This window comes from Seriola aureovittata, chromosome 2 (genome assembly GCF_021018895.1).
Source record: "Seriola aureovittata isolate HTS-2021-v1 ecotype China chromosome 2, ASM2101889v1, whole genome shotgun sequence".
NCBI lineage: Eukaryota > Metazoa > Chordata > Actinopteri > Carangiformes > Carangidae > Seriola > Seriola aureovittata.
Genome location: NC_079365.1, coordinates 21609712 through 21623291, shown reverse-complemented (window position 1 = coordinate 21623291; position 13580 = coordinate 21609712). Strand labels below are relative to the sequence as shown.

The 13580-nt window shown below is 38.3% G+C and overlaps 1 protein-coding gene across 1 annotated transcript in view; it reads left to right on the top strand.

Moving 5' to 3' along the window:
• necab3 (N-terminal EF-hand calcium binding protein 3) overlaps positions 1–12033 on the top strand; it is a 40442-nt gene extending 28409 nt beyond the window's left edge. The window contains exons 8-13 of the mRNA XM_056364639.1: positions 1448–1527; positions 4485–4538; positions 7005–7117; positions 7608–7685; positions 8339–8430; positions 10881–12033. Of these exons, the coding sequence (XP_056220614.1) occupies positions 1448–1527; positions 4485–4538; positions 7005–7117; positions 7608–7685; positions 8339–8430; positions 10881–10909 (446 nt within the window). The 3' untranslated portion in view covers positions 10910–12033. The remainder of the gene's footprint in view (positions 1–1447; positions 1528–4484; positions 4539–7004; positions 7118–7607; positions 7686–8338; positions 8431–10880) is intronic.
• The last annotated feature ends 1547 nt before the right edge of the window (positions 12034–13580 follow it).

Below are 13580 nucleotides of genomic sequence, written 5' to 3'. Positions count from 1 at the left end.
ACAAATGTCTGGTATGTCTGCTGCTGGTATGCTCCTACAGGTCATATGTGATCGTGGGGACAAACAATGATATGGCTGGTGATAATCTATATTTTTGTTATTGTCATGGAAAGACCAAAACTAACAATGTGTTCATCCATTGCGGTTTCTTTCCACTTTCTGATCAACCTGTCTGTGGCACACTGGTTCCTACTGAAGACATATCTTTAAAAAATATATACTTTTATTAACAAAAAAAAAGTTTTCTAAAAGAGCAGACATGCTGGTTTTAGGTGCAAGAGGAAATAGTAGTTGTAGATTTGTATATTTGTTTGTATTTACAGCTGGAGGACAGTGTATGTGGGATTGACTCAAAGTTAAACTACGTTATTTTCATCATAATGAAGGAACCCAGTGCAACAATGTGGCTCACTGATGTGTTTTTAATAGTTTTTGACAGAACTGAGGTCTATGGCACAGATGAATAGGATGTATCAGGCTGTGGCTACACAGTAGCATGTATTTATTGTCAGTTTTGGTATTTTCAAAGGATTTATTGACAATGAGAAAAATATCACCTTATCCTTTGATTAGCAGTTATATTGCTATATAATATCCTTTGATATGTAAATACGTGCAGAATCATGTCAAAGTCACACTATAAAGTAATATTTCTTATATTATGATCATTTGATTCATTTTACATTCCCACCAAAGCATATCAGTGATGAGAAGTATGTCTAATCATCAGACATTCAAGGGAATCGTGTTCAGTGATGTACACATGGATGCCTCCCATCACTGTCATTAGTACTGTGCATAATTTGAACAGGCAATAAGCTCTCCCTGAAGGTCTTTTTCATCTATACAGGTCCTATTGACATTTACTGGAGAAAATTATTTTATTATTGAGCCTCATTTATTTTCTTCTTCACTAGTATTGGTGGACTGAACAGCAGATATTGAGCCCACAATGAAGAAATTAACTGTGGCTTTAAAAAAAACTTTAAAAGAAATTCAGTCAATCAGGTGTTGAATTTCCTTTTATATACATAATAATAAGTCTGAACCTGATTTTCATTATAGAGTAACTGTATAGGTGCATTATTCTTTGACATTTTTTCCCTGAATCCCTCAAACTTTTTCAAAGTGAGATATTGATATATATAGATATTTATCAAATATTTTGTTTGCGATTTCGAAAAGGGAGCATTTTCACTTATGGTATAAAACATTTCTGTCGTCTCTATTTTTTGCCCTTGTCAGCTGATGGAAACCATATATATATATATATATATATATATATATATATAAATAAAAATGTATATCAGTACTCTAAAATGTACACCACAGTATGGATGCACTTCTACACTCAAATCCAGTTAGAATTATTAGTATGCACAATGAAGGTGGATCACACATTTACATTTTTTGGTCATTCCACTGATTTAGAATTGTGTTATCTCAGGTGTGAACATGGAAGATGGAGAGAACTGGTGCTCCCAAATCAACAGGCTGCAGCAACTACTGGATAAACTGGAGTGTCAGGTATGAAAAGTCTCTTTATGTACATCTTGAAGTGGACAACAGTGTATTTCTTGGACAGCCTTTTCTAGTAAAAACTCATTTCTATAATCTCACATTTCTGTATTATGTGGTTTTTCTGTGCCCTGCCTCTTTTTACTTTTGTAATGATCCTCTGCCCTCACTGTGTGTGTAGGTGCACAGCGATGCAGCAAGTTAAACACACTTCCAATTAAAGTTGAAGACAGGAGTTGGGTCTTTGAGGTTTTTACTGGAAACTTTGCACAACAAAATCAGTGAAGCGATTACAACACACAATGAGATCGCATAAGATACTGAGACAATAAGATACTGTCTACATTGATCATGAGAAACCTATTTATTCATATTTCTGTATACATGATCATAACAGTATCCATGTTTCTGATCAAAGAAAGGATAGATTAGCTGTCAAATTAGTGCTTCAAGTTAGGAAGAAACAAAGGCAAAACACAAGACGAAATCAGGTTTCAAAGATCAAAGTCTTCACTGAGGGAGATGGTTCAGTACATAGGCAGTCAAAAAATATCAAAAAGCTCAAGGCTGAGGCAAGGTCAGAAAACTAAGACATTGGTCAAAGACGAGAGGTAAAGACAAGGAAATGGCTGGTACGCTTGTTGCAGGGAACAAAGACAAACTGATACAGAAGAAAGGAGCACAGAGAATAAATAGCAATAGTGTGCCTAAGTATTCAGACTAATAAACTAGTAGAGGGGAGATAACGAGACACAGGTGCAACAAATTAGGGCTGAGCAGCTAATCACAGGAGCGGAAGACGCACAAGGGCAGGAAGTGAGGATCTGAAACGAGAGAAAACTCAGTAACACCAAAATAAAACAGGAAGTACTGCAACAAAGAGGAAGGAACAGAAAACAATAAAATCAATAATCACAAAACAGCTCTAATAAAATGACCACTTACAGATAATGCTCAGACAAGGGCATTTGGGCATTAGATTAAAGATCCCTGTCAATAGCTACTATAGATTGGCTAAAATTTCTGTTATTTTACTGTTTTGTCTTTTCTCCTGTGAACTGGCTTTAACCTTGTTTGGAAAGGTGCCATTGAAATAAAGCATTGTTTTTATTATTCATGAAAAAAAAGGTTAGGCAAACGTGAGCACAGAGCTATAATATTTTATATAATATAGATTTTTGAACAGGTTGAACTGAATCAGTCAGATGGGAAATAACAAAATAACTAAGGCAGTGTGAGGCCTGTTTGCCGGCCACCTCACTTTTAAATACATTTAGAATGTTTTTATTGCTTATGATAAATTATGCAGTGAATATATAAAACAGAAATAATGCATTATTTTTTTATTAATATTTTGTTTTGGGGCACAGTATTTTAACATATTAAGAATAATGAGAAGTACATATATGGATTTCACTGGGACTGGTTTCGTGTTGTGTTTTCATGATTATGTCTGTAACAAGGTGTCAGCTCAGGGCTTGAACAGTTTCAGCCATGATGAGAAAAATGACAGACTTCTTGAACAGGCCTATTGTGTATTTTCAGTCCTTAATGCAGCAGTTTATGTTATGTATTTAAAATTTTTACTCAGCTTTGTGCTGATTTGAAATTTTTGTGTTGTGATGATCAAAAAGAACAGTACGTGCACTCACATCATGTATAAAACACTGCTTCGAAGAGTGCTGAAGATCTGTGCTGCTGTCAAACACAAAGCATAGTCACCTCTCAGCGCTCATTCTGTATCCTATGACCCATTCTCGCTACCACATCTCGAAACCTCTTCTACACCCTCCTCCCCCATCTTCTGCTCCATCTCATTCTCTCTGTCTGTTCTTTTCTTTATTAACTCCTGTTATTCCCATTTTTTGATGTTCATTTTCCCCTCCTTTCAGTCTCTCTCTCAAAGCATATTTCTCTCTCCAGTCCTCGGTTTTGTCAACCCAGGGGGACTCAAGAGTGGAATATCAAAGCAATTCATAACCTGTAGGATATTCTGAGTGCAATATCCATCCCCACACCTCAATGCCACCACCGTCACACACACACTCACACACACACAGCTTGTGTGCATCTTGCTCCCTTTCTCAGCTCTCTCAAATGCAACAGAATGAGTTTTCTGCCTCAAAGGTTATGTTCACTATCTATACACACACACACACACACACACACACACACACACACACACACACACACACACACACACACACACATACTTACACATGAACCATAACCTTTAAGAATGAAAACTCTTTCTATGTTATTACATTTGCTATATTTAATTATTCCTAACATGATATTTATAGGCTACATACAGCCCCAGGATAAGAGGATAGATTACATGTTTTCTACTTGTTTCTCTGTAGTCCTACGTGACTCATCTCATCGTTCCGTAACACTTTTAGCTTTCAGAAACACAATGGCTTCTTTGAATGAATGGATGTAACTTTTATTCCCCGGTGAGGAATTTGTCTTGCACAATGGCGTTTGAAAAACATTAAATCAAGCACATAAAAACAGATATCATATTGGCAGGCCACACACACTGGTGCCATCTTACTACTATTACTACCTTTAAAAGGTAACTATAGGTGGTAATAAGCTGCTTGCACACATCTTATGGGGAGGATGGTCTTGTATCTACAAATGAAACTTCAGTTTAATGTGTTTCTAAAATGCTATTTAAAAACTAAATGTTCTATAGAATATATATATATATATATATATATATATATATATATATATAGAATATAGTGATTAATTCAAAATATATGAAATGCATTTTGCACACAAACTATATTTCAAACATCAGCAAATTGCGATTAACAACTGGCAGAATAAATAAAGTTTTCAGACATTGGTTCAGTCGTTTAATTACAGTAATTTATGTTCATATCTCTAGCAACACAAATTATTCTTAACCAAATGATCAGAAGCCTCTTCTCATGTGTGTTACCATCTCGTTTTAGAGTCCCAAGCTGGAGCCACTGAAAGAGGACACGCTGGCCAGCACGTACAAGTCTGTAAGTCACCGCTAATAGCAGGTTTTCACCTGTGAATACTGACCTGAGTGAATTACTGACTAAACATCTTGTTTTCGGGCAGTTAGCTTTAATTGAACAGGTACTGGGTCACCATTAGAGTGGTAGTAGAGTTTTTGCGTTTTGACAATCACTGTAAACAGCTTTACTTTAGTGATGCATGAAATGGATCATACCACAGGCTGCCACACACACAAGGTATTACTAAGCAAACTTTAAAGCTTGCTCTCTACAACAGACACTACGCACATACACACACACACACACACACACACACAACACACACACACACACACACACACACACACACACACACACACACACACAAACACACCAATCAGTTAAGGCTCATGTCAGGTTTTAAAGACAGCATTTCACAGCAATTAAACTATGGAGAGACCTTTGCTCTAATGTTGAAATGTGACAGTTCTCTGCCTGAGGCTACTGCTCAGCATAATTATTATATAGAATAACCTTCCCCTTGGCCAATCATACACTAGCTTGATTGCAGTAACTGCACTTTACTGTGCGAATCAAGTTAAAAATAACTTTAGTGGATAATTGCTGATTAAAACAGTATTTTCACACTTTGTTTTGCTTTCGTTCTTCTGTGTCCAAACGCAGCTCAGATCATTTAACTCTTATTGTGCATAAAATAAGTCATGGGCAAATATAGTTCAGGCAAAACAATATTCGAAATCGAAATCACAACAATTCTTAGTTTCAGGTGATAATAAACTATTGAAACCATAGTTAGGAAACCCCGGAAGTCGATTTAAAACTCCTTTTAGGATACTATGACCTGGACAAATGAGAATATGCACAGGCTCATAGTTAGGAAGATGATATAAGACTGCCCCCCCTATATCCTACACACTGGTCCTTGAACTTCTACTCCAGCACCATTCCCGGTTACTCCTCCTCCTGACTCTGTACACCTCCAGCAGATACAGTATGTTCCCAAAAGCTGACAAGATGTTACTTAAACTCTTTTTCGGCTGCACTCAGTAATCATGCTCTCATGAAATTGCATTTTAGTCATCCAATTTGTTCACTGTCCTCATTCAAAATGTCAAGCAGCAAGCAACGGAGGTTAGTTCATGCTCACTAGCCTTGCTTCAAAACAAGAGAAAATCGTGTCTGAATTGTCTGAGTTTGGGTCGGATTATATTTGACATGTCCATATACAGACAAAATAGATTACTGACAGGACTCAAAGTATTTATAGCAGTAATAGTAAAGTTAATGTCTGTTTTTACATGTTTCCAAACGGGTTGGTGAAAAAAGGTAAAATTATATAAAGAGTAATGTGCCTCTATTTTTGTGTTTCTTTTAAGCCCTTCAAAATAAAACCCAGTAAAAAGCAAATAATATTAAAAGAAATGTAGATCATCCTTGTGACAAAGGGCTGATACAAAAATACACACAATTTTAATAGTTAAATCTGATAAAGTACATACTTAATTACTCACCTTTTAATGCGGTTTGCTCAAGCCGATTGTTTTGAGGCAAACCTGTAAAACCACCACTGCAATACAACTGAGGAAAATGTAATTAGATTTTCTCCTATTTTCATAGCTACTATTTTTGGTTTGATGATGATTCTTCTAAGGTAGGTCTGTGGATTGTTCAGTTCTTAACTGGTATTTTTAAATGCTTTGAGCATCATGAATTAAATCCCATTTGCTTCCATCATATTGATGTGGAAACAAAAGTTTTTGTCATGTGAGTGAACTGACCCTTCAAGGAAGATTCAAGTCTGTGAAACAGGGTTTTAAGAAGAACACATAAGAGAGGTTGCAATAGTAACTCACTCTAGCACTGACTTGTTGTTAATGTGATGTGGGCAGGGGGTTGGTGTGGCACACTGGGAGACCACATGCCAGGTAGAGTTCAGTTCAGATCCATTTTGAAATATGAATTGCGACACGTGATAAATAACTTGCAACAACTGACTTACTGTGCGTTCACATTAAGTTGAGATGGAGAAAACCAGCATCCTGCTGTTGTCAGTATATTATATGAAGAAAGTGACAAGCTATTCTAAACGACAGTGATGAGGTATTATGGCAACACCGTTATTATAATGCAGGTCTAGCGTCAGTATGTAATCAGTTTGCTGTGTTTTTGATTCATTAGAGTTTAGAAAAAGCGCCTGATTTTCACTCTCCATCTTTCTTTGTGCAGCTGTTTCCACTCAGGCCTTGGATGACAAACAAAACTGAAAGTGCCTTAAGTGAGAGCATACAGTACAACATAAATACAAAGAGGCATCACATTTATTTATTTATATCTCATCTGTTGTCAGTGATGATGAGATATGTACCCTGAGGAAGGTACAACAAGTCCTCCATCAAACGGTTTCACAAGTATCCATCTTGACAATAGTTGTTTAATGTGTCATCTCATTTCATTCCTCTTCTCTGTCTCTCGTCTCGTCGTCAACAGAATATCTTGCTGGTTCAGAGGCAGATGACTGTGACCGATGAAGATCTGGACAACTTCCAGAAAGTTCTGAAAAGCTACATCGATTCCACCTCAGCCCACTCTGACAACCTGCAGTGAGTGTCTTGTTTGTTTTCAGGCAAAGTAATATATCTTTTAAACATTGTGCTGGCTCTGCTGCTGATACACCTTCATGAGCACTGAGGCAATGTTGAATCAGGGGTTTGGATTGTAAAAACTGATGTCTACGAGTAAAAAGGATTGAAAAAAAACATACTGTTGATGAAGAATTCCCATCAGCATGCTCTCATCAATTATCATGGGATATTATAACAGCAGCTTTAGCAGCCAAACTGTTAAAGTTTTTACGGTAATAAAAGCTTAGCATTTTCACATCTTCGAACTTAATGAAAATGAGTTCCTGTTTTATACTAATGCTTTGTTGTTGCCTTGCTTTTCTCCCTGGCTACTTCTAACAGACATCTCTTTATCTTTCTAAAGAGTCAAACTTTTTTTCATTTGATTTATCCTTGCAAAGTGAAAACTCTCTTAGACTTTGTATCCTCTTCTTGCCCCATTCTACTTTTGCTCTCTATCCGCTGTCAGTGTGTCCGTTCACAAGCTCCCGGGAAAGTCGTGTTACATAATGTATGAGTTCTGGCAAGACCGCATCTCCTGGATGAGGTCAGTATGGTGTGTGTGTCTGTGTGTCTGTGTCTGTGTCTGTGTGTGTGTGTGTGTGTGTGTGTGTGTGTGTGTGTGTGTGTGTGTGTGTGTGTGTCTGTGTGTTTGTGTGTGTTTGTCTGTCAGTGTGTGTGTCAGATATTGGCAGACTAGTTTGGCACTCTTAACTTTTTGATGGAAATGTTCCCCTCCAGTGAATATGAGCAGATGGCCTATCTCTCAGTTCGCGCACACACACACACACACACACACACAGGGACACACAAGGATGGTTTGAAATGGAATCTATGCCATATACATATCAATGAATACATTAATCTGTCATTCAGAACATTGTGCCCAGCATGTCTGCTAAAAATTTGATTAAAAACAACAGGAAAACATTCAGTACGAAGTAATGAGCATATAGCTTTTTGAAATACACTTTGTTTGGTAAAACAAAATTGTGTAACTCCCTGACACGCAAGTATCTACAGACAAAAATTCATTTTAAAATGCAGAATATCTCCAGTTACAAACTCTTTATTTCAACAGTGATTTATTATGCAACAGGTGATGGTCAAGTTAGTTTATTCTAACCTTTTCTTTATTTGTTTTTTGCTTTTTGCTGCATTTTTCTTCCCGTTTTGCTTCTTCGTTGTCCGTCTCCGTAGCTATCTGCAGTCCAACAGCAGTAAAGATTTCCAGCGCTGCATCATTGACATGTTGGAGGATGCTGAAGTAGTATCTACTATGTTGCTCCCAGGTTTGTGTACTGTATGTGTTTCAGCGAGTGCATTCATATGTGTATATAGTCATATAAAACCAAGTGCCTGCATACCCTGCTTAGTGTGAGATCAACACATGTAAGATACGACCTAATGTCTGTCGAGATTTTTTGATTTGGTGTTCATATAGTGTTGGTATGACTCATGAGTCCAGTTCTGGCACCTACGGCTCTCCAAACAGTCACTTCACACTGGGCCCAAACTTCTGCATGTGGAGCAGGTGCTAGCGATTATTACCTGTCTGCCTGCTCGTCTGACATTTTGTGAGGTCACACAAACAGAGCCCTGCTTCTCCTCCGTCAACAGAAATTCCTAGTCTTTTGAAGAACATCTTTAGAAAAATAGCCTGGGTAGAAAGCAGACTTGAAAATGACACACTGAGTTTGTTGCATCCATGTCAGCGATACGCACACATTCGCCACACTTTGAATAGCTCTGAAAAAGCATCGTTGACCTGCTATCCAGCTTTTCCCTGGGCATCTTAGGCCATGCAAAATGTTTATATCAGTGACCTACCTTTCACCCAGTGAAGCCCTGATAACAAATGCTCCATATTGATATGTCAGTTGTGTACAGACAGACATTTACTGTGGATGTGCAAATATTAGATGTTTCTGAAGAAATAAATATCCACTTGGAAGATGTTCTCCCGAAAACACTTGGGGGCTATTTTTACACTGCTTGTTGAAAGTTTCCAATTCTGCTGTTTCATTCACATGCACAGATCAGATGTTATACACGAGGCAAAAACACAGAATATAAAATATTTTCTTGCCTTGTTTCACATTTTCATATGGAGATAAGCACCGTATACTTGGCAACATGACTTACATCTGACGCACATAACTTGTTTTCTCGTCACCCCCGTCATTGACTCAGCGGGATCGATACATGGTGGCATGAATCACTGCCACTCCAGCCCAGGTTACAATCATGACTCTTCTTTCTCATCTTGACATTTGATTAAGTCGTTGCAAGCCTATAAAATGTGATGCAGAAAGCAGTAGCGTTAATTATTACTTGTGTCTGTTTACGTCCATTGCAGATGGTGCTTTGGCTGTGTGTGTGTAGGTTACTGTACACGGTTGTTTATTTCCACATCTGTGACTGTGTCAGACATAAACTGAAGAATTTTGGTGTAAACACAGGAATCTGATATGGGTCACTCTTGAAAGCAGATACAAACAGACGGTACAGAAAAATCAGATGTTTGAAAACAGTCAGAGTTGGGCATCAAGAAAAACAACCTCAACCTAATCTGTGTAAGTGTGAAGTACTTCACAAGGATAATTACAGGAAATCAGCTTGTAAGTGCATTTTAAAGATTTCTTTTTTACTCATCATTAGATGCAAACAGACTCTCGCCATTAGTGAAGGTCCTGGCTTGTGGGCGCTTCGTCTGCCTGCACGTTGATGAGTTTTGAGCTTTTTTCTTAGTCTAGTAAAACAGCTATTAAGTTGCTTCTCATGGAAACAACTACTTATCCGTCTGTCTTGAGATATTGCCTGTCTCAGTACAGACATTATTAGTGGGTAGCTTTGCCCTGAGCATCAGAGACGTTTGGCCGTTGAGAATACGAGTGCAGGCACAATGCACTGAGGAAGAAGGAGGATAGTTTATGAGGTATACGTCAAGCACAGGAAGGAGTCGACTCTGGAATCAATAATAGAAAAATAAATAAATCACAGCGTTCTGCTGCTCCTACCTGCGGCTGTTATTGTCTGTACCGCTGACTGTCACTGAACACTAGCTTCATTTTTTTCCTCAGTAGGAGCTTTGCACCAAACAGCCTTGTGTTTAATGACATGGTTGTCCTGTCCAACTTTGTTTGATTACCAACCAAGAAACTGTAGCACAGCTAAAGCGAGCGGTACTCTCTGAGTGAAAAGGTCAGGTTAAAAATAAGCACCAGGTTAAATACACTGTAACATCGTTTGCTTTGTATTTGCCCTGTGTTTGTGACGTTCGTGTAAAAAAACAAAAACAATACGCACACAGCCATATAACCTTAATGTATCTATAAAGGCTTATTTTCTCCAGTTACATTGTTTTAATTGCTGCCTTCCCTAAATTATGTAAATCATATTTGTTCTTTGGCTGATGTAAATGTTACGCTGATAAACTGGAAAAATTGGCGCTTAATAAAATGTAAATTAGATTAATGATTTTAAATTTACCCTGAGGTCCCCCTAAGGAGTCATGAATTTCCCTGAGTAAAACAGTAGGTTGTCGTGAGGTGACTTAACTTTCTCTCTCTCTGTGTGTGTGTGTGTGTGTGTGTGTGTGTGTGTGTGTGTGTGTGTGTGTGTGTGTGTGTGTGTGTGTGTGTGTGTGTGTGTGTGTGTGTGTGTGTGTGTGTGTGTGTGTGTGTGTGTGTGTGTGTGTGTGTGTGTGTGTGTGTGTGTGTGTGTGTGTGTCCGTCCTCAGCTTCCTGGTGGATTATGACTAACAACTAATGAGTGAATCCAGAATGTCACATCTACTGCCTACACTGTCACACGGACAAAGACACACTGGCGGAGCAACCCACCCACTCGCATGCACGCACGCACTCACTCACTCACACACACATGCATTCAAATACGCACGCATACACACATACAGAAGAATTCAAAAGGCATCCATGTGTTTGAAAGCAACAGGAGACAGAGACAATGGCGTCACCCAGCATTCTCCAGCAGCATCTTTTAATGTTCCTCTGTCTTTGACTGCTCATTATTGTGCCGCTTATATCAAAAGGGATAGTTGACACCCTATAGCCAATTTATAGACTTGAAAGTGACTGATTCTCTGCAATGCAAAAGCCAATTCTTTTTTTTCATTTATATTTTTATTCATAACCCTGCAGTGCTCGTTTGATATTATTCCAGTGGAGAAAAGCCAAGAAGACACTAGTATAGGTTACTACAGCGATCCTAAATTGGAATGAAAATTACAATGCCTGTAGTGTTTTTGGGCTTTTGATGAGTTGTTTACTGATGAATACAATTAAACTGGATGAAAAAGCAGACTGGATGAGGAGATGGAGAGTTCCTGCGGCCTAAACATGCATGCTGATGACTGTGGCCAAGAGCTTTCAGGAATAGTTCCTTTAAATCCTGGCTTGTATAATGTTGTATGATATTGTAGAACTGTATTTCCTTCATTTAGCTACCTTACTGTAATGTGCACAGAACGCCAAAAAAGAAGAAGCTATTATTATAAAAGCTACACCTGCCCTGACATCTATCTGCAGTACTGCTAGATATAGTGGTCAGTTATTTCTCTTAGTTTCCTCCCCTCATTCTTCAGCCTGAGACACCTTCTTTGTCTCAAATGTAAAAGTATCTCTAAAAATGTGCGTTAACACTCTGTGAGGAGATTTTATTGTATCACTACATTATAAAGAGAAAATATATTTAAAGTATCTTGTATTTATTTTGATCATGGTAGAGCTCATTCCGTCTGTACATTTGGACCTCGGATATATTCATATTTCTGTTGTGCTTTGATTTGGTAACGAACACCAATACCTGTAAACAAACTGAAAAGCAACTTTAATAAATCATTAAAGCTAATTGTTTGTTTTGACAAGTGAAAATGCCTCTGAATCTTCACTTTTGACACATAAATTCTTTTTTATCTTTTAATTTTATTATTTTAACAACACCAAAGACAGGATCGTGACGGGGAAAATAAAACTGAACGAACAAGACGGCAACAAAACAACAAAGGGCAACAGATTGTCTCGTGACGAGTGTCAGCTTGGTGTTGGTTTTTGCATGTGCAAGTGTGGGTGTGTGTTTATTTGTAGGTGCCTTCTTCAGTATATATAACTACTTCTACTACCACTACGACCAATACTACCGATAATAATAATAAAAACCCATGTCGTTCGCGCTGATGACCACGGCTCTGCAGCCTTCAGCTGAATGGAGGAAGTTTCAGTTCATTGTTTAGCTTGAAGTCTAAAGTCTCACTCACTAATACGGAACATAGAAACTTTTTCACTGCATCTGTATCAATAATTTTATTCGTCAGTGTTGTGTGAGCTATAAATCCCCCACAGTGCTGTGAAATAAAGGCAGCCCTTGAAATTTATTTGCAGTTTCTGTGAATCGAACAAGACACTTGTCTGACCAAGATTATCCAGCTATGTGAGTAGGATACACCAGTGGTTCCTCACCATGTGTGCTTACTGACAGGCTGCATATCTACAGGTTGTGAGCCTTTCGATCAAAATAGTGATTTTCGAGGCCAGAGGAGGTAAAACTAAAAAATATATATCTGTATTGGAGAATTGTGTCTTGCATTATTTCTGCTTGCCAGTACTCACCTTGCAATCCCAGATTCATCTCGCCTTTGAATCCCAGGTTGGAAGCCACCGCATGACACTACATTAGATTTCATCTCTCCAATGCCGTAACAGGGGGATTGCAACGCAAATGTAACAGGTGCACTGCAGAATACAAACTGGACTTGAGACGCTGCATGCATTTAATTTATTGTTATTTGACCTAAGGCTACACATAAAGCTCAACAGAAATCTATGTGTATGACAAGCTCTGAATAGAAATAAAAAAAGTTAAAAAAGAGCCAGTATCTTGTTATGACAGGAACGCATAATTGCTGGAATTGCTGAAATTCTTTGTGCCGGATTTGCGACTGCACACACAGGCGTGCACGGGCACAGGGGCTGGCACATCATTTCACTGATTGCTGGGCCTGTAATATTTGATTGCATGATTGATGCTGGCGAAATGAAACCCTCTCATCTTTAGCCTCCTGTCAGGCAGGCTGCTGGTAAGGCTGAATGAATATGTAGTGGCCATCGGGGCAGCCATGTAGATGAGGCTGTGGGGACGTGTACCCACACATCCTGTTCCACATCTGTTCTTCCAAACCTTGAGGGGCATGTGTCACCACTACATCTGTTACCAAGAGGAGAGTCTAATTCATGGTAAATCATAGGAAGCAAAAAAAAAAAAAAAAGCCTGTTGGTGTTTGAAGTAGCAGAAGTAGAAATACTTCCAGCACGCGGGACGCCACAGGCAGACGAGCAATGAAATGTAATTTTCTAAACATAAACAGATCATTGGAACATTTCACTTTTACAGAACATAGACTTTGTATCAACTGTTCCTCCAA